We start from the raw sequence: 22,685 nt of genomic DNA on the forward strand, positions 1-22,685 counted from the left end.
TCCCTATGAAATCTGTTATTCTTACATTCTTACAAAAGTAAAGATGTTCTTCAGTGCCATGGTTTTGAACAGAACAAATATTGGCATTATCCAGGATTTTTCTACTTTTTGCACCTCCCTCTTTTCCTTTTCCAATTTGATTTTTATTTTACTCAGAGCTATCAAGCTGTCTGGAGTAGCTCATGAGCATGAGTGCCAACTGTTACAAACCAGGACACAAACCCCAAACTGGTTGTGAGTTCTATACTTGGATTTCTCCAGCCAAGTATCAAATGTGAGCTTGTCAAGCACAATAACAGCCTTCACATGGAATCACAGACAGCCCCCTTGTCTGTCTTGCCACCCAGGCAAGTCTGCCTTTGTGATGGATGATCCCTTTACACCAAAATTACAGTAATATTCAGGTTACTCCCAGTCCCAAAGGACCAGTCACTTATCCCAGGTCAGTTGCATCCTAGATCTCTCACCAAAGACAGTTTGTAGCCAGTCCTGTATTTATTAATTAAAAAAAATAAATGTTATTTATAAGGTTAAAGCTGGTAAATATACACGCATAAATGAGTTAATCTTAGGTTCTAAAAGGTAATAGAAATGGCTGCGGTATACAAGCTTTTTATGTTCTCTAAAAGTAACCCAAGCTAAGCAGCTTGGGGATCCCTTGCTTATGCTTAGAAATATTGCCCTCTCCAAGCAGCATAGTGATACAGTTCCTTCTGGTCAGGGATTTTTATTCCCCCAATGTTTCCCTCTGTCTCCTCTTCATGGATGCATGTGTTGGGGGAGCACTCAAGAAAGTCTTTTGATGTTTTTATGTCCTTTGATGTTTCACAATGGCTCATTTGGTTTCAGTGGGCCTTCTTGTGTGTAGGACCAGCACTTTATTTTAATTAATGCTTCTTTCCTCTTTGTTGAGTTACACAGTTACAGAGGTTTACAGTGCAAACACCCAGTATAACTTTTACACCATGGGATACAGATGTTATAAGTGAGATCAGTACATTCATCATCCTACAAGTATTTCATCAAGTCTAAACACATTCTTATAAACTTAGCGTTGTTAAAACAGATGTTGACACACAAGTGAGCGAGACTAGTTTCTTGCTGAGGGTCCTGTGGCACCTTTAAGACTTGCATCTGAAGAAGTGAGGTTCTTACCCACGAAAGCTTATGCTCCCAATACTTCTGTTAGTCTTAAAGGTGCTACAGGACCCTCTGTTGCTTTTTACAGATTCAGACTAACACGGCTACCCCTCTGATAGTTTCTTGCTATGTGTTTGTCAGTAAGGGCCCTGGTATGAGCTGCACCTGGTCTGCCAACATCACAAGAGCAATAAGCAGAAAAGTTGCAGCTGTATTTGGCTGGCATTTGTCTCTCAGAAGGCTAAAACAACCCCCACCCCCCCAAAAAAGAGGAATTGGCATTATAGTGAACGAGGCAGTGTCTAAAGTGATTTCTGGAGCTGTGATGGACGGGAGAGAAACTTCCTCATGGGAGCACATTTGCTCCTTGAGCTAGCATCTTGATGGGCTTTCTGGGCCGTGATCAATAAAACAAGCTTGTATGAAGGAGAGAGAAGTTTCCACATGGTGAAAGAGGCTCTTCCTGATGCAGAAGAAAAACCTCAGAGTTTGTGAAAAAGATGCTCCCAGACTACCACAAGGTTAGGGATCTCATCACTCCTTTTTTTTTTTTTTTTTCTGGGCTGAGAATTCCTTGAGAGGATCAGTGACCAAGAAAACCACACTTTGGATAATCAGCTCCCTCTAGCGGTCAGAGATTGGTCCTTTCGGTCTTTCTCAGAAGTATTTTCCTGAGCCCAGAGTATCAGCGGAGATTCAGCACAGTAGGTTGCAAGTATTGTTTGGTCAGTTCTATAGGACTTTTCCAGACAAGGCCTCAAGATCAATTGAGGCAAGTCTGTTCTCAGCCCTACTGAATACATAGAGTTTATAGGGGGCAGAACTGGACTCCAGGTCAGAAAAGCATACCTTCCTCAAGAAAGATTTTCCACGATGAATCACCTCTTTTCACACCTTTAGTCTTGTCAGAGTGAGACTCTGAGAGTCTGCATCATTATACAGCATTATATGGCAGCTTGTGTGACTCAGTAGCTCCAACCTGGGCATATCATTCTATTATTCCAACCTGATGCATCTATCAGTTAGTCCATCTCTTCTACTTCTGAACCTCCCAGAAATCATTTTACAAAACTAAGGCCAGGTGCTGCACTTGGATCCAGCATCTCTGCATCTAACAGCATGGAGGCCAGGTGGCAAACTTCTATGGATAGAAGTTGTTATGCAGCTGTGCAAGAGGTTTCAATCCAAAGCAGAGTGGCCTCCATTAGAAAGACCTGTCAAGCTAAGAGGAAGCATTTCTCGTTGTGGTCCATTCAGCGCTTAGGCTCTTCTATTCTAACTATTTTGGACTACTTGTTGACTTTGAAACACTCAGGGCTCTCTTACTACCAGTCATCTGGCTGCTATATTAGCGTATCACCCATCTGAGTAATTTGATTTTTTTTCTCACCCCATGGTATCAAGATTTTAAAAGGGATTGATTCATGATGAACCCTCCCTTAGAGAACCCATATTGTCCTGTTCATTATATTACCTCTATATTAAAACAGCATTTTGGGTAGCCATCATCTTGGTTCACAGGATGAGCAAAATTCAGGCTTTTGCCAAGCCATTAACTGTATGTCATAAAGACATTTACTCTCAGGCCTCATACAAAATCTTTACCAAAAGGTTTTAGATTTTCACAAAAAAGCAATGTATATATTTTACCAGTATTTTTTCCTAAACATCATAGCTCACTTGCATAAGCTAAATTCCACACACTAGATGTTCTTAGGGGTTTTATCGCCTTAATCTTACCAGAACAAAACCATTTTGTAAATCGTCCAGACTATTGTGGCTTTTGGTGACAAGTCTAAAAGGCAAGCCTTTTCCTCTGACTTTGAGTGGGCTACAGATGGCATTAAGATTTCTTACACATTAAATAAATTACCTCTTCTGTCTCAGGTTAGGACTCACTCTACTAGGGCACAGTGTTATTTCAAGAGCGAGTCCCTATTTCCAAGATTCATAGGGCACCTACTTGGAGTTCAGTTTATATGTTTTACCAATCACTACTACTCCATTGTGGAAGATTCTAGGTCACTAGTCCAGTTTGGCAGGATTGTCCTATAGCCAATATTTAGGTTAGAACTCTTTTATTGTTTATTTCCTTGAGAGATTATTGCTAGTCAGTCACCCACAGTGGGATTCACATGGACAAATGCTTGTAGAGAGCTTGCTTAGCTTACAGTAACTGGAGTTCAAGATACTGTTTTCCATTTGGATCCCTTGATCCACCTTCCTTGTCCCTTGATACGGAGTCCTCACCTAGATATTTTGTATTAGTGAAGAAACTGAGTGGCTGTTGGGGCTACTTCACCCTCTATATGCTCATTATAGGGGGCACGAAGGTAAATAATGGCACATGTGCAACACCAGCAGACGTTGCTGGCTAAAAGATTTCAGGCTTGTGTGACTGGAGTGCTCACATGCCTACTGTGGAATCCGTGCAGACAAAAACATGTTTAAAAAAACCCTCCAGTTACTGTAAAGTAGGTACCTTCTTTCTTCGAGATGAACCTCTGCCTATTCACAATCGCTACCCACTTGTCTCGTCTCATTTCTTTAGTGTCTTAGTTTAGGAATTTCCATGTTGTTGGAAAGAACTGAAAGGAACCCTGTGAAAGGAAGAGAGAGGGAGAGACAAGTGTCTCTAACAGACGCTGATCTCCAGAAGATTCCAGTGGCTTGCAATGAGGCACCTTGATTTCATAAGCTTGATTATTCAGAGGCTCATCTCAAAGAACTCTAGTTACTGGTTTGGGGATGGTCATTAGAACAATTACAATCAGGGGACCAAACAATCAGGGAGCCAAACTGATGTACATTTTTTTTATTTTGAAAATGTGAATTTTTCCATTTCTAATAGAGATGTCATACTTGCTGTTGCCTACTTTGTGTAAGAATTCCCAAAAAGCTGTTAAAGGTCCCTTTTGAAAATGTAGAGAAATATGGCATTAGAGGCAAAGGCCTGACATACATTTAAAAAATTGAATCATGGCATTCACAGTGAATAACACCTCTTCAGTGTGAAGTATAACGTAGTACAACAGAGTTAGTGTTAGAAGCAATGTTGGTGCTTTGGAGGAAATGGATATTTGATATTTGATTGCAACTCTTTTAGTTATTAAAAATTGGAAGTTTGAGTGATGTCAAATTTATCTAAAGAAATTGGTGCCTGTAGTGGTGGGGTATTGAGGAAAATAGCAGATGGCTTTTATCCAAGTTAAATTTTAAAGAAATGCCTATTGCATGAAATGAAAGTGCTGTAAATGTAGAGTCAGTAAAGAAATGGGATTTATTTGACCTTTCTATGAAACTTAAAGTACTGGAATGACAAGATGCCAGGCTAGAGAGATCATTGATCTGATTGTACCTGGTAATTCCCATGTTTCTTTCTTTAGCTCATATGTTTGAGATTTATGATGCAAAGGAAATCTGACCCAAGTTTTGAACATTGCAGGTAACTACTCCAGGTGTAAAGCAAGGACCAGCTTCACAGTCAGCACCTCAGCAGCCGGTAATAGCTGACAAGCAGACAGGCCATGAGCCTGCCTCTCCTCGAAGTCTTCAGCGCCCAAGGCAAGTTGAAATATTTGTTTATGTTGCGTTGTTGCTGTTACTCTGGATAAAACATACATTGTATTCTGTGCAATTAGTGAGCTTGGTTTTTGGTATACTTAAGACCAATGTAAGCATATTAATTAGCTCCGCTGTTGCTGAAAGGACACAGCTACATAACTTGTTTGATTTTTACCCCTTTCTGTTTGGCTCCACAGATTTCCACTTTACGAGTTACGTGCCCTGCCAGGTGAACCACAGAACCATTTACAGCAGCAAAATTGAGGAGTGTACATTAATGATTCTGGTACATCATTCTGGAATTGAGGGTACAAAGGATCCCACCCTCTAAACGTGCTTCATTTCCTCTTCATCTGTCAGTGCAGTTACAGAACCAAATGTTGTTCTCTGCACATGACTGGTTATTAGCTTTAGAAGTTTGTGGTTTCTTGTTTTGGTATTCATTTTTAAGTGAGTTGACAGCTTCTGTTCACTGACTTTGTTGCTTTAGTGGTATACATTAAGAGCAAAACAAGCTTGACAAAATGCTCTTCTCTGTCCACAATGTTTTTCACCAACATCCAGACCCTGTCTGACATGTTTGCTTGGTGTGTATATACACATTCAGCTTGTGATTGTAAGGCATATGGGGTGTTTGCCTCTTGCATCAAGCTTTCCTTTTGGAGGAAGACTTGGAGTCAGAGGATCTATAGGAGAGTTCCATGTAAGGAATTCTCTGCTTTTGAGCATGTCTGATCCAAAGTTTGACTTCTGAAATTAAGAACTTGTCTTAGGAGCCATCTGGAGTGGAGTCAAGGTCTTCAGAGTCTTAAGATCCAATGACTTCAGATCCGTCTCCAGGAAGGAGAGCAGCTGAATTCTTTAAGGCTAGGATCTGCCAGCTTCTGAAAAGCAATGGCACAGGCACTCTAGGTCAACAAAAAACTAGGTTTTTTAGAAGTTAGATTAGGTGTCTGATCTGAAAGTTGATTCTGATTGTATCTTTGTGTAGGTGACATCCTTAAATCCTTGAGATGCTGAATGAGAATAGGGATCTTCTTGGATCTGAAATGGTCAGATCCTTAGTCGGTACTAGTGGGAGCTTTGGGACTGCTTTCTCACCAAAGGCCCTCTTTGAAGTCTTTGTGTTATTAATGGACTTGGATTCTTCCTCTGTTCCACTCTTATCACTTTTAGATCTCGGACTTCTTTATTTCTCAGAGCTGTTGCCAGAGATAAACTTCTCTGGAAACTAAATCCATCAAGGTCAATTTTGTGAGGAAAGAGAAGTGAGTCAGGAGCTCCTGGTCCTTCAGCACCAGCTGATTTACTGAAGCTTTTCAGTCTGTTCCTTTTGCTGGTTACTGGCTTTCAGCGCCACTTAGGATGTCTCTTTTGTTTCAAAACAATAGAAGCATATCTTATGGGTAATGTACATATTCGGGCAGCGGTTCCCAATTTATTTACAGGTATGAGCTCACTTTAATGTAGTATTTCCTCCTCAGACAACATGGAGGACACCATTTTGAAGAGCAAAATGATGTCCTCCATTCATCATGAACTGGCATGCACTGTACATGTGAGGTCATGTTGTGTGGTGCAAAATGGCATCCTCCACACACTACGCATCTCTGACCCCATCTGCTGATTGTGTGATCCCACTTGGGGTCACAACCTGACGTTTGGGAACAGCTGCCCTAGAAGTTGTCTCTGTGGATTCCAGCTCTTTTTCAGCTTCTAGTTTTCTTGGAAGCACTTCAGCTAAAAATATAGGAGTGCAAGTAGTCCTGTGGTCAGGAGAAGTCTCTGTAATGAAATGCATTTTATTCCACCCAGTGGAGGATTCAGAGTAACTGGACTAATTTGTAAGTATCTTTACCCAGCACTATTGTCAGATGACGTCTCATGGCTGTGCAGCGCTTCAGTGTGGCAACGTATTTGAACAGATATGAGGATTTGTCATTCCCTCATACAAGAAAAGTCTGTGGAAATGGTGCTTTCAGAACTGGGACTCTTATGGTTTACATCATCCAGTGGTGAAGACAACAACCTGAATTTCAAGGAGGTCAGGCCAACAAGAGCGGTCCCTTAAATTCAGTGACCTAAGTTGATTCTTGCCAGATGGGGGTCATCTAGACATGGACTTGTTTATCACAAGTCTGTATCAAAGGCTTCTCTCTGGAGCAGACAGGATCCTGAACTGTGCAACATTTCTTTTACACTGTAGAGGAAAGGACTCTTGTATGCCTTTCGCCATCACTTCCTCTGTTACCAAAGGTTCTGCTGCAGGTCAGAGCTCAAGTGATTTTGATCTTTGCCCTGGGCTTTGGCTTGTCTTTGGAATTTACTGTCAGAGAGAGAGAGGAACTGACGGATGGCTATGGGTGTATAGACTGTTCCAGAGAGCAGCATCCAATAGTGTGTACACTCCTGAATAGATTTACTACTTTGAATGGTTCTGTGGCTCATGTTCAAGGGCACATGACTCCAAAGTGTGGATCTGCATAGGCAGCATATTCTGGGAACTGTAGTAACTGGGAACTTTTCTTTCTTTCTTTCCCCACTGAATTTCTAATGGAACTTGCATACAATATAGTTATGTTAAATTTCATGTATGTTTGCTCAGTTTATATTTCTTATGCCGAAAATACTTTTTTTTTTGTATTTTCAGTTATGCAAATACTGCTGTGAATATTAATGAATTGCTGTCTACCCTTGCAAAACAATGAGTTAACTACCACTGTTGCCAATAAATTAAAACACCCCTCCCCACCCGCACAAAAAAGGCAAAACTGTCTCAGATTTTAAAATCTTAATTTTAAATGAAGCTTCTTAAACATTTTAAAAACCTTATTTACTTTACATACAATAGTTTAGTTATATATTATAGACTTATAGAAAGAGACCTTCTAAAAATATCAAAATGTATTACGGGAACGCGAAACCTTACATTAGAGTGAATAAATGACTCGGCACACCACTTCTGAAAGGTTGCCGACCCTGCTCTAACCACTTGTGATCAGTAAGTCCTATGGCACTTTTCAGAAGAGTATGGTCTTTGTGTCCTTGTTATGTTCTGATAATTACGTTTTTCTTACTTTTTTACTGGCACATTATTCTTTTCTTCTTGTCCTAAACTATTTCACTGTTAGTTGTTTTAGACATCCGTGTGCCACCCTATATGTGGCTGCATTTCAGGGGTGAATGGAGTGTGTATATGCACACTTTTTACCTATATAGAAGTTAAAGAGCTTCAAAACAATCCAAGATGTAATGTAAGACGTCATGATCATTCAACAAAAAGTGGGAGTCCTGATGAATATGGTCACCATTGAGTACTCAGTCACCTTTGTTTATTGCTCTGAGACCAAGACTCAACACGTGGCTGCCCAGTGAGCTATCAAGACACCCTGAGCAAAGCTAAATCACTCCTTGAGGCCAGAAACTTCAACATAAGGACACTGGGGGTGAATACCATGATCCACAAACTATAGAACCCAGTTAAGCACTTCTGGACAAGAAGTTCTCTTCTTTTTTGTAGGACACCATGAATACTTATGGTAATTTAGAAAAGAGGCTGTATCTATTCTTTTGGAAGGACTGTGATATTAGCTTTCAGTGTCATAGTATAGCTGACACTCCTCTGTTCCTTTTAGTAGGGGAAAAATTAGCATAGGTAAATAGTTTTTACTTTGTGTAATGACCGATCCACTCCCAGTCTTTATTCAAGCCTAATTTAATGGTGTCCAGTTTGCAAATTACACCTCTAGCCCGATATAACACGAATTCTGATATAACGCGGTAAAGCAGTGCTCCGGGGGGGTGGGGCTGTGCACTCCGGCAGATCAAAGCAAGTTCGATATAATGTGGTTTCACCTATAATGCGGTAAGATTTTTTGGCTCCCGAGGACAGCGTTATATCGAGGTAGAGGTGTAATTCCAGTTCTGCAGTTTCTTGTTGGAGTCTGGTTTTGAAGTTTTTTTGTTGTAAAATTGCAACTTTTACGTCTGTAATTGAGTGACTAGGGAGGCTGAAGTGTTTTCCGACTGGTTTTTGAATGTTATAATTCTTGACGTCTGATTTGGGTCAATTCTTTTGTGCATAATCAGTCGGAGAACACTTCAGTCTCCCTGGTCACTCAATTACAGACATTTCCCCATGCTAATTTTTCCCCTACTGTTACTCACACCTTCTTGTCAACTGTTTGAAATGGGCCATCCTGATTATCACTACAAACTTTTTTTTCTCCTGCTGATAATAGCCCAACTTAATTGATTAGTCTCATTAGAGTTGGTATGGCAACACCCATTTTTTTTATTTTCTCTGTGTATATACATCTTCCTACTGTATTTTCCACTGCATGCATCTGATGAAGTGGGTTTTAGCCCATGAAAGCTTATGCCAAAATAAATGTGTTAGTCTCTAAGGTGCCACAAGTATTCCTTGTTCTTTTTGCTGATGCAGACTAACACAGCTACCATTCTATAGCAGGGGTCGGCAACCTTTCAGAAGTGGTGTGCCGATTCTTCATTTATTCACCCTAATTTAAGGTTTTGCATGCCAGTAATACATTTTAACCTTTTTAGAAGGTCTCTTTCTATAAGTCTATAATATATAACTAAACTATTGTTGTATGTAAAGTAAATAAGGTGGACAAAACTTTGTAAAGTTTGTAGAGGTTTAACTCATTCGCTACAGATTTATAAACATTTTGAAAGCTTTTGCTTTTTAATCTTTGTTTCCTTCTTCCAGTAGTCAGAGAAGTCCATCACCAGCTCCAAATCATACCTCCAGCACTAGTGCATCAAATTCAGCAACTACACCACAGAATGCATCTGTTCGGCCTACATGTTCATTAACACCTACACTAGCAGCACACTTCAATGAAAATCTTATAAAACATGTTCAAGGATGGCCTGCAGATCATGCAGAAAAGCAGGTGGGTACACATTCAGATTATATTTAAAATGTAGACTTTCCTGTGAATGTACTAAGAAGTCTGTCTTAACACCATAGCATTTTATTACTTTGAATGTGTCTGTTAGCAAAATTACTATCATGCAGTGATTTAGCTGTTCAAATAAAAACGTCCTATGGAACAGGTGCAGTTGTAGTTGTTATGAAACCCAGGGCTTGAAAAGTCACTAGCTAACATCAAAATTCATATTTATTTGGTAGGACTATTAAGTTTGTATTTGAGCTTTGAAAATGTTTCAGAACTGTTTCTGCACATGGCTGCATTGATAATGCAGTTGTAATAGGGCAAAACCAGGCTATAAGAGAAATCTTGATAAACTTGCACATTTAGACGCCATACGTGGATTTCAACTTTCAGACATAAAAATTTACATCTGAATTTCTGCTATCCTCAAGTTTTTCCCTTTCTACCACGTTTGTGCTCTTATAACAGTTCAGGTATAGCTGTGAGACAATAGTCCTTGTGCTGTTTCAGACTATCAATCTATTTATTTGCATTACTTATATATTTATTTGCTTTACTTCTATATCTATCTATATAAATATATAAATATAAAAAAAAATGCCTATCCATGTTGTTAAATTGGAGTTATGGTTGGGTGTATCAGTATCTTAAGGTTTAAAAAAAAATTATCCCAAAACTAAGCATAGTGAATCCAGCAAAAAAAATCTGAATTAGTTACCCTTAAAAGACATCAAACATACTAAGAAATGGAAATACACAGTTAGGATTAAGGTTATTCGGGTGTCCTGCCCTGTAGTTACACCATGAGAAGAAGATACGGGGGTAGGGTGGGGGGGGGGGTTAAAAATCAGTTTAATCTAATCTGGGGCTACAAACACTAATATGCCTTAATCCTAAATTTGTTTATGGTGTCACTACAGGACAGAGTTATAGCTGTTAGGTTGCTTCAAGCTGTATGCATTTCTATACCATTTAAAAAACAAACAGACCTTTCCTTTCCTGAAGTTTATGTCCTTGTAATGTTTACCCGGCATTGTCTCCATTCTTGTTTGACCAGCTGATACATACTTTGTTATTTTAACCTTCCACAGCTGATGTTCCTTCCAACTCCCTTTTCTTTTATATAAGTCCTTCAGTTAGTTCACATTTTTCTGGTATCAAGGTATCAAACTATAATAGTGTATCTCCAATTTGAAAAGTTCTTGTCTCCTTCATCTGTGATACGACCGACCTCTGATGTGTTGTCTATGATTGTACTTTTTCTGTCTCACTATAATGAATATGCAAATTCATATATACACTTGTCGTCCTGTTTCACCCAACAGCTCATTCAGTGCTGCTACTTTTAAAATAACTCTCTGCTATCACATCTTTGTTTCAGATAATTTTTTCAGTTTGGACATTCCTTTTTTCTGCCCATATTTCTAGTGTATCTAGAGCCATTTCTACTTCACTGATGTTCATAAAACCTCCCAGTGTAATACTGTCTAAGCGTAAATGAAGTGCTGTTTATCTCTCCAGTATTAGTAATAAAGAAATTGAAATTAAACAGATCGAACTCTAAGCGATAAGGTATTCCACTTGTCCCTATTTTGTCATTACCATTTCAGCTGACTTTTGTTTCATGTGACAGTGTCATTTCCAGGCTGGTTTAAAACTTATTTAGAAAGAAAAGCTTTTCAAAGACAATCTAGGATACTATGTCAAATTAGATACGTTGCATCCTTTACATTCCCTTTGTCCATTACATTTGTAATTTAATTCAACAGTGATCAAGTTTGTCTGGCACAAAAATGATTCATATTAGGTTTTTATATTAAGATTGCAGACTAGAATTTAACATTTTCTTATGATTTAGCTTTCATGTTTAAATTTGAATGTGCCTTGCTGTTTCAAAGCCCTATAATTCCTTTTTAATCAAGAGTCCAATTTCCTTGGATTATGTCCATTTGCTTCTAGTGAGTGATCCAAAATCGAGGAGCTAACTTTGAATTTATTTTTTTTATTTAACTCCTGCAGGCATCAAGATTACGTGAGGAAGCCCATAATATGGGAAGTGTTCATATGTCAGAAATTTGTACTGAATTAAAAAATTTAAGATCTTTAGTTCGAGTATGTGAAATTCAAGCAACATTGCGTGAGCAAAGGTAAGAATTTGTTTGGGCATTTATCTTCAAATTATTTCTGAATTGCTCATTCTGGTGTCCTATTTTGGATGAGATTGATTTACTGACAACTTAAGTTTTAGCATTTCTCTCTTTTTCAAGTATAAAAGCTACCTTCTTCGAGTGCTTGCTCATGTTGGTTCTGGTCTAGGTGTGCGCACACCCATGGGCATGATCATTGGAGATTTTTGCCTTAGTGGTATCCATAGGACCGGCTATGGTGCCCCTTTGAGTGCCACGCTCATGCGTCTGTATATGAGACTCTGTCGGTCCTTTGCCCGCTCAGTTACTTTTTACCGCCCATGTTGGTTAGTCGGAGTACCTTTCCTTTCATAGCAATGGCTAGTGGTTTCGTCTCTTCTGACTTCAAGCCTTAGGACCTTGTAGGTAGATAGTTTTTTATAGTAGGTAGTGTTAATTAGTTGTTAAGAGTAGTTAGAGTCCCAGCAGGGCCGCCTCAGGTGGGGCATGCTCCGGTCTCCAGGGTTTAAGCCCTGCGCAGACTGTAACAGGTCTATGCCTGTAAGTGAACCCCAGAGCAGCTGCTTCGAGTGTTTGGGGGAATCGCACGCGAAGGACAAGTATCATATTTATAAAAATTTTGACCCAGGTCTCAGAAAGAGGAGGATATTCATTTGAGGGCTCTCCTCCTGGAGGCTGCCCTTCGTCCAACTTGCGAGCCAAGATTCACCTAGTACCTTGGCCTTGCATCCCCGACATCGGTGCCCAGAAAGAAAACAGCTCTCTGGCATTGGGCAAGAAAGACCACGGGGCATCGGGCAAAGGACAGAGTTCAGGCCATCCTGCCACTCTGGAGCCAGGTGGATGTGCCTTCCCAGTCGGGGCCTTAGCCCCTTAAAGGATCCACCACCGACTCCCAGGAACGTTAGGAGACCTAACCTTTTGGTGGTATTGACTCCTTCCCAAGGTCTCCTGGCACTAAGGGAGCAGAGGCTGCCGCCAGCACCAAGCATGCCGCAGGAAGCGGCAAAGGCTCCCTCTGAGGACAAGCCAGCTGCTAAGACCCTTCGGGCAGCAGAGTACTGCCGATCTCCCGAGATAAGGCAGCGCTCTCCATCTCTGTGCTGCAGATCTCTGGCATTGCAGCCCAGAACCTCTGTGGCTCATCCTTGGTTACCAGCATCACGTTTGCGGTCTCCATCATCTCAACATGGATTGCCTTGGGGAAGGTGCCAATCTCCTTAGTACCAGTACCATTTGCCCTCCCGCCAGTTGTCCTCTCAGCGCAGATCTTGGTTGCTTGCCCTGTAGAAGCACTCCTCGTCACAATTCCGGTCCCCCTAGCCCCAGCACCGATCCTCCCACTCCAAACACTGGTCTCCGGCGGCGATGGCTTCACCATGGTCACTGGAAGGGGATTCCTTTGGCATGGAAGGGAAGGTCAACCCCTCGCCAAGACCCCACCGGCGCAATTGGGCACCTGAGGCCGCGTCGACTTGTACGCGCCGCCATTGGCTAGCACAGTGGCTTTATTGGAGTGTGAGTCATATGTCGGTGATGACAATGCCCCCTTCGCACCACTCATCTGCTGCCACCCCGGAGCAACAGCTGGCGGCACTGGGCTCGGTGCATGAGAGCCGCTCGGAGGTTGGGGTAGAGGAGACAGTGCCCACCTCCCAAAAACCCCTCCCCCACAGGGGATGATGCCCCAGAGCCTCCCCCAGCAGTACAGTCGTTGTCGTCATTCCTGGACGAGGCAGTCATGGGACCCTCGAGGGCCAGCCCACCGGACGATTTTAAAGAACGCCATCACCTCTAGGCCCTGCTTTGACGGGTGGCCAAGAAGTTGGGCATGGAGGTGGAGGAGATGGCTGAGCAGGTGGACACCTTGTTCAGTGTCCTCTTAGCCTATATCCCAGCACATGTTGCATTACCCGTGCATGATGGGGTCCTGAAAATTGCCAAGGCCCTCTGGCAAACCCCATTGTCAATCCCTCCTACCTCCAAAAGGGCTGAAAAGAAGTACTTCATCCCAGCCAAAGGCTACAAGTACCTTTTATACCAACCCATCTCCAGGCTCACTGGTTGCCAACAAAAAGGATAAGCAGAGGCACACCTGTTCAACTCCCAAAAATAGAGGCCAAAAGACTGGACCTTTTTGGGAGAAAAATTTATTCAACAGCAAGCCTGCAATTCCAGGTAGTGAACAATCAGGCCCTCTTGGGCAGGTACAATTTTAACTAATGGGACTCCCTCCGTAAGTTCAAGCAGTCCGTTCCTTGGGATTTGGTCCAGGAATTTGGCACCCTGGTAGAGAAGAGCACTGCAGTGACTAGGTGCTTTCTCCAGATGGCTTGGGGGATGACAGACTCGGCAGCTAGGGTGGTCGCTTTGGGGGTGGTCATGAGGTGCAGCTCCTGGCTTCAGACTTCCGGCCTGTCTCTAGTGATGCAGACCTCTGTCCGGGGACCTCCCATTCGATGGGAATGGTCTCTTTTTGGAGCAGACTGATGAAAGGCTGAATGGGTTAAAGGACACTCCAGGCCACACTTCGCTCGCTGGGCATGCATACACAGCAGTCTGCATGGAAGCAGTTCCAGCCACCTCCTCCGCCAAAGCCTTGGCAGCCTTAGCAGGGGTCTGCAAGGAGAAGGGATAGAGACACAAGCTTTAGTCGTTGCTGCCCTTCCTCCTCCCACTGACCCATGCAGTCCAGCCCAGCAAAGCATCCCGGGGGCCAGAAGCGCTCCTTTTGAAGGTGTGCTCAAGAGCGACACCCCAGTCAATTCCAGGGAATTCCGAGCGGGTCCCATGCACCGAGCCCGGCGCTACCAGCTGGTGCTCTGAGATGGCAGAAGATGAGTGGTGTGAAGGGAGCATTGTTATATCACTGGCATGACCCACACACTCCAATAAGGCCACTGCATTGGCCACTGGATCCCCGGATCCACCTTGTTCTTTCCTCAACCATCTTTGTCCCTGCAGTTTGGCCTGGTCGTGGGTCACCTTGGACCACAGGGTGCTGTACATACTACCTTGGGGCTGTATCCTGGAATTATTGGCCACCCCTCCCTCTCACCTTCCCCTCTTCTCTTCCCCGTCCCTCTTCAGGGACCCTTCTGACGAGCAACTCCTCCTCCAAGAGGTGGAGGAGGTCCCTTGGGACATGAAGGGAAAAGGGTTTTATTCCTGCTACTTCCGAATCCAGAAAGCAAAAAGGGGACCCATTCTGGACCTGCATCATCTCAACAAGTCTCTCAGAAAGTCGAAGTTTCGCGTGGTCCCCCTGGCCTACATCATCCCCTCCCTGGATCAGTGAGATTGGTACACCACCCTCGACTTGGATGCTTATTTTCATATTCCAAGGTCACAGTTGTTTTCTCTGTTTCATAGTGGGCAGATGCCATTTTCAATTCACTGTGCTGAGGGTGTTCACAAAATGTATTGCTGCAGTGGTTACTTACCTGAGACATTGAGGGGTCCAGAACTTCCATATCTTGACGACTGGCTCATGAAGGGCAGGTCTCGAGAGCAGGTGCAAAGGAGCCTCAGTCTGGTGCATTCCACCTGCTGCAACCTGGGTCTGTTAATAAACGAGAAAAATCTACCTTAACGCCAGTCCAGCCAATAGAGTTCATTGGTGTGGTTGTCGACTTCATGTGAGCCAGAGCCTTCCTTCTGGAAGTACGTTTTTAGGCCATATCAGACCTGATCTCCCATGAAAAGAGTCACCTGCTCACCATGGCTCACACGTGCCTGTGGTTGTTGGGCCCCATGGCTGCGTGTATATATGTGGTCAGCCACCCTCAGCTCCATCTCCAGCCTCTGCAAGCGTGGCTGGCGTTGGTCTACATCCCCAATGGGCACGATCTGGACCAGGTGGTCAGGGTGCTTGCTCACATCAGGTTGTCCCTGAATTGGTGGTTGGACCCCGGGTCAGTGTTGGAGGGAATTCCCTCCATTGTCTCCGATGATTTGGACCTGGGCTGCGGAGCCAACTTGGGTGAGCTGAGCAACCAGGGTCACTGATTGTGGGACAGTCGGGCCCTCCACATCAATGTCAGGGAGCTCAGCGATTTGCCTGGCCTGCGGCCTTTCTTGCCCCACTGAAGGGCAAGGTGGTATGGATCCTGACGGACAATACAGCTGCGATGTATTACATCAACAGGCAGGGCGGTGCCAGGTCTTTGTCAAGAAGCTCTCCGCCTTCGGGGTTTTTGTGTGCGACGTGCCATTCATCTGAGAGCTGCACACCTGCCCGAAACTGGGAGCGTCCTGGCGGCTTTCTCATCTAGCCACGAGTTGTCACTCCATCTGGAGGCGGTCAGCATAATCTTCCAGAGGTGGGGGACTCCCCATGTGGACCTGTTCGCATCCAGGCAGAGCTGAAAATGCCACGTGTTCTGTTTGATCCAGGGGATGGACAGTGGCTCCCTGTCAGATGCCTTTCTCATTCCGTGGTTGGGGGCGCTGATGTATGCCTTCCCACCAGTGCTGTTGATTCACAGGGTCTTTGTAAAGATCAAGCAAGACAGGGCAAGAATTATCCTAATAACCCCTACATGGCCTCGCCAGCACTAGTTCGGCACGTTGTTGAGCCTTTCAGTAGCCAACCTGCTGCAACTGCCCCTCTGACCAGATCTGCTCTCCCAGAACCACGGCAGCCTTTTGCACCTGAACCTGGTGGTGTAGCACTTGACGGCTTGGCTACTGTATGGCTAAGCATGGATGAATATGCGTGCTGAGCCCGTGTTCAGCAGGTCTTGCTGGGTAGCAGGAAATTCCATTCCATTATCCGCCCTTCTGCCCCTCTGTTGGAGTTGTTGGCAAGAAGGAACTGAGAGGGCATACAGCTGGTGCCACCTGATATACCGACACATGAGCGCAGCACTCTAGGGGGTCCCACAGCCGGCCCTACAGATACTGCTAAGGCAAAAATCTCCAACCGCGGATGTGGGCGCGTGTACACCTAGAATGGAATGGACATGAACAGCACATCTTGAACAACGTTTATGAAAAGGTAGGTAACTGGTTTCTCCCTGATATACATTTTACATATTTCCCACACAGATGCCTCTTGACAATCTCCAGTGACTAGATCAGCTATGCAATGTCTATACTTCTTTTTATCCATGGATAGAAAAGAGATTGTGTTCCACATGCATTACCATGCTAGGTAAATCTGATCAGCTTACACAAATTTAGATGTTTCTATTAAAATATCTAGTTATGCATATATCACATCTGTAAATTTGGTACAGTTTATATAGTTCCACTTGATATGATTTGTACGCTTGAAGTATTTATTAGGTCTTGAGGCACAGCAAGTTGAGCTGCTCTTGTTTGATCTCATAAGCTAGGTAAAGTTGGTTCTTGTCAATATTTAGATAAGACTTCCGAGAAGACTTCAAGATTCTTCAGTAAATACTGGTGATTTAGTGTGTGACATTCTCACCTTTTGAGTAATTATTGGCTGATTGCCCTTGCATAGTGCTGAGGACACTGAGCTATTAAAAATACTGTCAGGACAAGATACAAAACTGAGGTCAAGATTAGACCATATGACACTTTTTATGATCAAGGGTGTTAGTCCTGGTTTCCTGTTTAACTTCCATTTTAATTCTGATTACTAAAATTCTCCCTGCAGTTTCACTTGGATATATTGTTTTTCATTTCCTCTCCTAAACAGCTGTAGTGATGCTGTGCATTTGTTAAACAACTGCTGTGCTCTACATCAGAAATGGCTGCATTTCAGTGGTGCATGAAGTGATACCTGCGTATAGAATAGGTAGTTTGTAAAATACGTTAAGATTTTCATGATGGACAGTTTTTTCTAAATTATTTTGCATTTGATTTTAATTTAACTGGAGTAACTTCTTTAAATTTTCTTATTGTAAATGATTGTTTGGACAAACAATTTGGCTTCTCGTGGATGAAATAAAGCCTACAGGGATAATTTCTAGCCCATCTCTGGAGGGGCGTTTAACCCCTTCATAAGGTAACAGTAAGAAGATTTAAAGAAATTACTCTAGTTAAATGAAAATCAAATGCAAAATTTAGAATAAACCCTGGACACTTTAGAATTCAGTCTACATCTATAGCTGTAAGTGCCACCTTGCTGTATTTACATTACATGTTCCTAGGGAACTTTACCTCTTTTTTTTTTTTAATATATGCCAGCTTGCCTTTACTGTCATCACAAAGGAATGGAAGAGATGGCACAGATGGCAAGTCCAGCAAAGGAAGCTTTGTGGAAGTCTGGGATCTTTCAAACTGATATATCTAATGTATATGCATTCCACAATTTCTGGGTATTTGGAGCGTTAGCCTCAAATAGCGAAGAAAAACAAAATATGTAAATTACTGGTTTTGAAGTACAGATTTGTTTTTCATCACTAGGCAGAACAAGAGTTTCTCTCAAGTATGTCTTTTGGAGCTTCAGGACACCTTTCTATTTTGGAAGTGTGTGAAGTGGCATGCTGTTAGCCAAAAACATTTCACAAGCACGTCCATTATGTTTTAAACTGCATCTCTGGTTATTTTTTACCTGCATTATAAGATATTAAGGTTCAAAGGGCAGTTGTCTTAATTGCCCTTATCAGATAAATTTCAAAAAACGTTTTACCAAAATTCTGCTGAAATAGCATACTTTCTCAGTATGTGTTAAAAGGACTGCTGATTATGGAATATTAATGTATAACAAGATTTCATGATGATCTTCGTACCTGCATAATTCATTCAGTCCTGTTGCACTTCAGCACCAAGTTACACAATATGCATTAGTTCTGAAAAAGCAGTGTCTAAACCAAAGGTTCATGTAACTTGAGTTACTATTTATGTAAGTTCAGTAGAGGAAAATGCAGTTCTATAATGGGGATGCCAACAAAATTGTTAGCCCTAACAAACTGTCATGAGAGCTTTCTTGTATTGGTGCCCATAAGGATTCCATTGTTTTAAACTGGTATTTTGTCAGACAGTAGAACACAAAATACCTTTTAAAAATTTTCTGTTCTACCATGCCATGACTCTAAGAAAGTGTATAAGTTTAGAATTGCTAGAATAGGTTGCATGATACATAAAGCCATAAATATACTAGAAAATTAAACAAAATACACTTGGCCAGATTATGTCTGGCTATTACAGCTGTACTAAAGAAATGAGAGCACGTGAGTAGCTCCTCCACTCTCCCAGCTTGTGGGTGAAGAGTAGGGTAGGAAGAGTCTGGTCAGTGCTTTTGGCAGTACTCTGTCCGAGAGAGGGCATGTTTAGATGGGTGTGTTGCCATGCCCCTCCGCCAGTGCATTGGCAGTGGGGCTGCCTGAGAGAGAGGTGTCTGGATATGCCTTATTAAAGGGCGTAGTAAAATTGTAGCCCAGCACCCAGGATAGTATTCTGCCATATACAGGCATAATGCCTTTCTCTGTAGCATTCAAGTACTGAATGTTGTCTTCCCTTGTGTTCCCTTGGACCTTAATTTAACTTGCATATATTAAGGTTAAGTGTCAAGGTATGTTAATTGTATTTAGATCCAGTAATTTTATCCTTTATTAAAAAACAAAAATTTAATCTAAATGCTTGAGATTTATGCAGTTACATTCTGTGGTAGCCATACTTTACCAAGGAGGATCTATCAGTCCAGCAGAGTTAAAGTAATGTGAAATGAATATCTAGTTTGACTAAGGTGTCATTTAGGCATGGTTTTAACTGAAATGTTTGTGACTTATATTGAATATGAATATTAGTCTAAGAATATAATGAAAGTTCGTATACTAATCTGACTATTTTGTCTTGCAGGATACTATTTTTGAGGCAACAAATTAAAGAACTTGAAAAGCTAAAGAATCAGAATTCCTTCATGGTGTGAAAAGTTGTGAATAATTGCACATAGTTTTGAGTACAGGAACTGTAAAACTGGTTGCCCAGTCTTAACATTTTTGAGCTGCATTTGAGTAGACTTTGGACCATTGAGCTGGGCAAAAGAGATGACAAGGGGAAGGGGACAGGAGGGAGTCAATTCAAGGGGAAAGATACAAGGATGATTTGTAAAACCCTTGAAATGTAGATTTCTTGTAGATGTATTCTTCACGTTGTAAATATGTTTTGTAGAGTGAAGCCATGGGAAGCCATGTGTATCAGAGCTTAGACATCCAAAACTAATCAATGCTGAGGTGGCTAAATACCTAGCCTTTTACATGTAAACCTGTCTGCAAAATTAGCTTTCTTTTTTAGTTAATTTATCATTCAGAAATCTTGCATTTCTTAAAATTTAATGCGAGCGCCAGGCGATCTGTATGTAAGGCTGCAACAATTTGGAACAGTTTGGGTAATGTACAAAATATCATGAAACAACTGTTTCCACACTTGCACCGAATCAAGAGCAGTGCTTCTCCATTTCTGTTTTACAGAGAAACATTTTTCATTTTCTGTGTTCCATTTCCCCCGAAATCCTAAATCTGATTTATCAGTTTTTTAATGCTTCTAATTTTCTCCTTTCTTAAGGCACTGTTGCTATGGCACTTTTTCTATAATCTTTTCATTCCTGTGTACAGTAGCTTAAAATTGCAGTGATTGAGCATAACCCACTGTTTGTATAAATTATTGAAACGTATTTCCATTTGCACCCTGTAAGAATGGTCTTATAGTACTGCTGGGCATGTGTGTTGAAAGTACATTACTTGCTCAAATATAAGGAAATAGCCCAATGAACATGTTAACATGGTTGTGGGAGGGGAAAGAGGAAAAAGCTAGTCAGATGTGAATTGTATCTGTTGTAATAAACATGTTAAAACAATGAAACACTGGTTTTCATTTCCTTTGGTCAGCGCATATTAGAATTTGGTCTATTTGGGGATTCTTTATCAGAACTATTGTTGAACATTTTTGTACTTAATTGAAATAATTTCTCAAGGGAGGTTTTGTTTAAAAATTGTAAACAATAAATTGTGTATAAAATAATTAAATATAAAATTCAACAAGAATGATTAAGACACCTCCCCAACAGCTGTCATATGTTAACTCCTGGTTTACCTGTCTTGCTATTATGACATTTCATTTCGAAGGATGTTTGTGTTGTAGCTAACTGTTCAAGTCTGGTGCTGACTGCTGTTCTTAGCCATCACAAAACGCTGAACTTGTGTAATTGGAGCAACCCACTGTTTGAAAATGGTGGAAAAGCTCAGCTTTGTATATTGTTTCCTAAAGTATATTAAAAATAAAAAAAAAGAAACTATTGCTACTATAAAATAAATTTGGCTTTTTCTTTGCAAAAAATCTTCTAAAGTCATGACTTGGTGCTACTGTGATGCTGCCAGAAATGTGTAAATCTCAAAAGTTTGCGTATTAGTAAAAAAAAATCTTTTGAAGACACTAGAAGTAGACTAAAGTCCTCTTCTTAAAATACTAATGCTGTTGACACACCTTCAGATATATTCAAAACTGCCAGCACCCAAAGGTTATTTTCTGCAGAATCATGTCTTTCAGTACCGAAGAGAGGCTAAATTCTTTGTATAGCCTGTTACATATTACAAGCGGTCTCAAAAAGCCATTTTTTTAACCAGTGTAAATTTTAAGTCCCACTGGCAGTGCTCTCAGAAATCAAAATTACTGTAACAGTCCAAATCAAAATAAGAATACAAAGACTGCAAAGTAGTTCTTATACTTGGTTTGGACTTGAAGTTGCTTTTTGTGGTTCTATCTCTTCAGAATTTATAACACGTTAAAAGTTAGTTCAGGAATATTTAATGAAATTTTATTTGTGAAAGTGATACTGAACACAGTCCAGACCGGTGCCTAAAATATGTACATTTTCCTTCACAGCTGGACTGAGGACGTTGCTGACAGAAATCTCTGATCAAGAGTACATGGGTGCACGCACAGCCTGACATTGAGCACCCACACTATTTGAAGAACAAATATGGGCAGGGGCAGACCCACCACCACTCCAGTTCCTTTTCAACTGCCTGTGGCTTGAGATGGCACATCCTGCCCTCTTTTTCTTTGCCCACTTTGAGCCTTCTTGTTCTTCAAGTGCTTGAATGTATCTATTCCAATGTAGATGTGTGTGCGCCCCCAGCACAGTTGCCAGAAAATTTTTGCTCACTGGTATCCGTTGGGGTGGCTCAGGTGCCCTCTGGTGCCACACGCTCATAGCTGCGATATAAAGGGTCCAGTCGATCCTGCGCCCCCCTCAGTTCCTTCTTACTATCCATGATGGTCACTGGAATTGCTCTCTTTACTTTGGCGAGCTTCCTTAGTGGTCTTTGTTTTTCATCATAGTTGTATATAGTTAGTGTTTGTAAATAGTTTTTAGCCTTAGTTAGAATAGTTGGTTTTCTCTGTTAGCGGAGTTTTGTCTGTTCCCAGTGCTGAGATGTGCCTCAGTCTCCTTGCTTCAAGCCCTGTGCCTCCTCCAACAAGGCTTTGCCTCTGAGAGACCCATACTCTAGTTGCCTAAAGTGCTTGGGTGAGGCTCACGTTGGGGATTGCTGTCAGATCTGCTGTGAATTTAAACCCTGTACGAAGGAAGATGAGGCCAAGTTAAAGTTTGTACTAATGGAGGCAGCGCTGAGACCTTCTGTCGAGCTGGTTGGCCTCAGCACCAAGCACCTCAGTGCCAGTGAGCAGCGCTCCTCCCACAGTGCAGCAGTCCTGGCACCGTTCACTATCCTTGATGCGGAGGAAGAAGCACAGAAAGTAGCTGGCCAAGAGGGGACATTCTTTGATACCGAAGAAGGCCAGGCATGGGGAACAGAGTGGAGTGCAACCTACATCAAACCCCTCTTCTGCCTCAGCATTGCAGTCGGCACTGTTGACTCTGACCTTTACGAAGATATCATTGAGTCCACTACCAGACGAACTGTCGGCACTGGAGGGACAGTGCAGCACCAGCACTATATGGTGCTGGCAGTACAGGTGTTCATGGCATCTGTGGACA

The 22,685-nt window shown here is 42.0% G+C and overlaps 1 protein-coding gene across 2 annotated transcripts in view; it reads left to right on the forward strand.

Annotated features, from left to right (window-relative positions):
- Positions 1–20,548, forward strand: part of WAC (WW domain containing adaptor with coiled-coil) — a 107,021-nt gene extending 86,473 nt beyond the window's left edge. For both annotated transcript variants that reach the window (XM_054020787.1, XM_054020788.1), the window contains 4 exons: positions 4,586–4,704; positions 9,437–9,623; positions 11,646–11,773; positions 19,547–20,548. In XM_054020787.1, the coding sequence (XP_053876762.1) occupies positions 4,586–4,704; positions 9,437–9,623; positions 11,646–11,773; positions 19,547–19,616 (504 nt within the window). In that variant the 3' untranslated portion in view covers positions 19,617–20,548. The remainder of the gene's footprint in view (positions 1–4,585; positions 4,705–9,436; positions 9,624–11,645; positions 11,774–19,546) is intronic.
- Positions 20,549–22,685: the final 2,137 nt, after the last annotated feature.

The sequence above is a fragment of the Malaclemys terrapin genome, chromosome 2, assembly GCF_027887155.1.
Source record: "Malaclemys terrapin pileata isolate rMalTer1 chromosome 2, rMalTer1.hap1, whole genome shotgun sequence".
In the NCBI taxonomy this organism is placed as follows: Eukaryota; Metazoa; Chordata; order Testudines; family Emydidae; genus Malaclemys; species Malaclemys terrapin.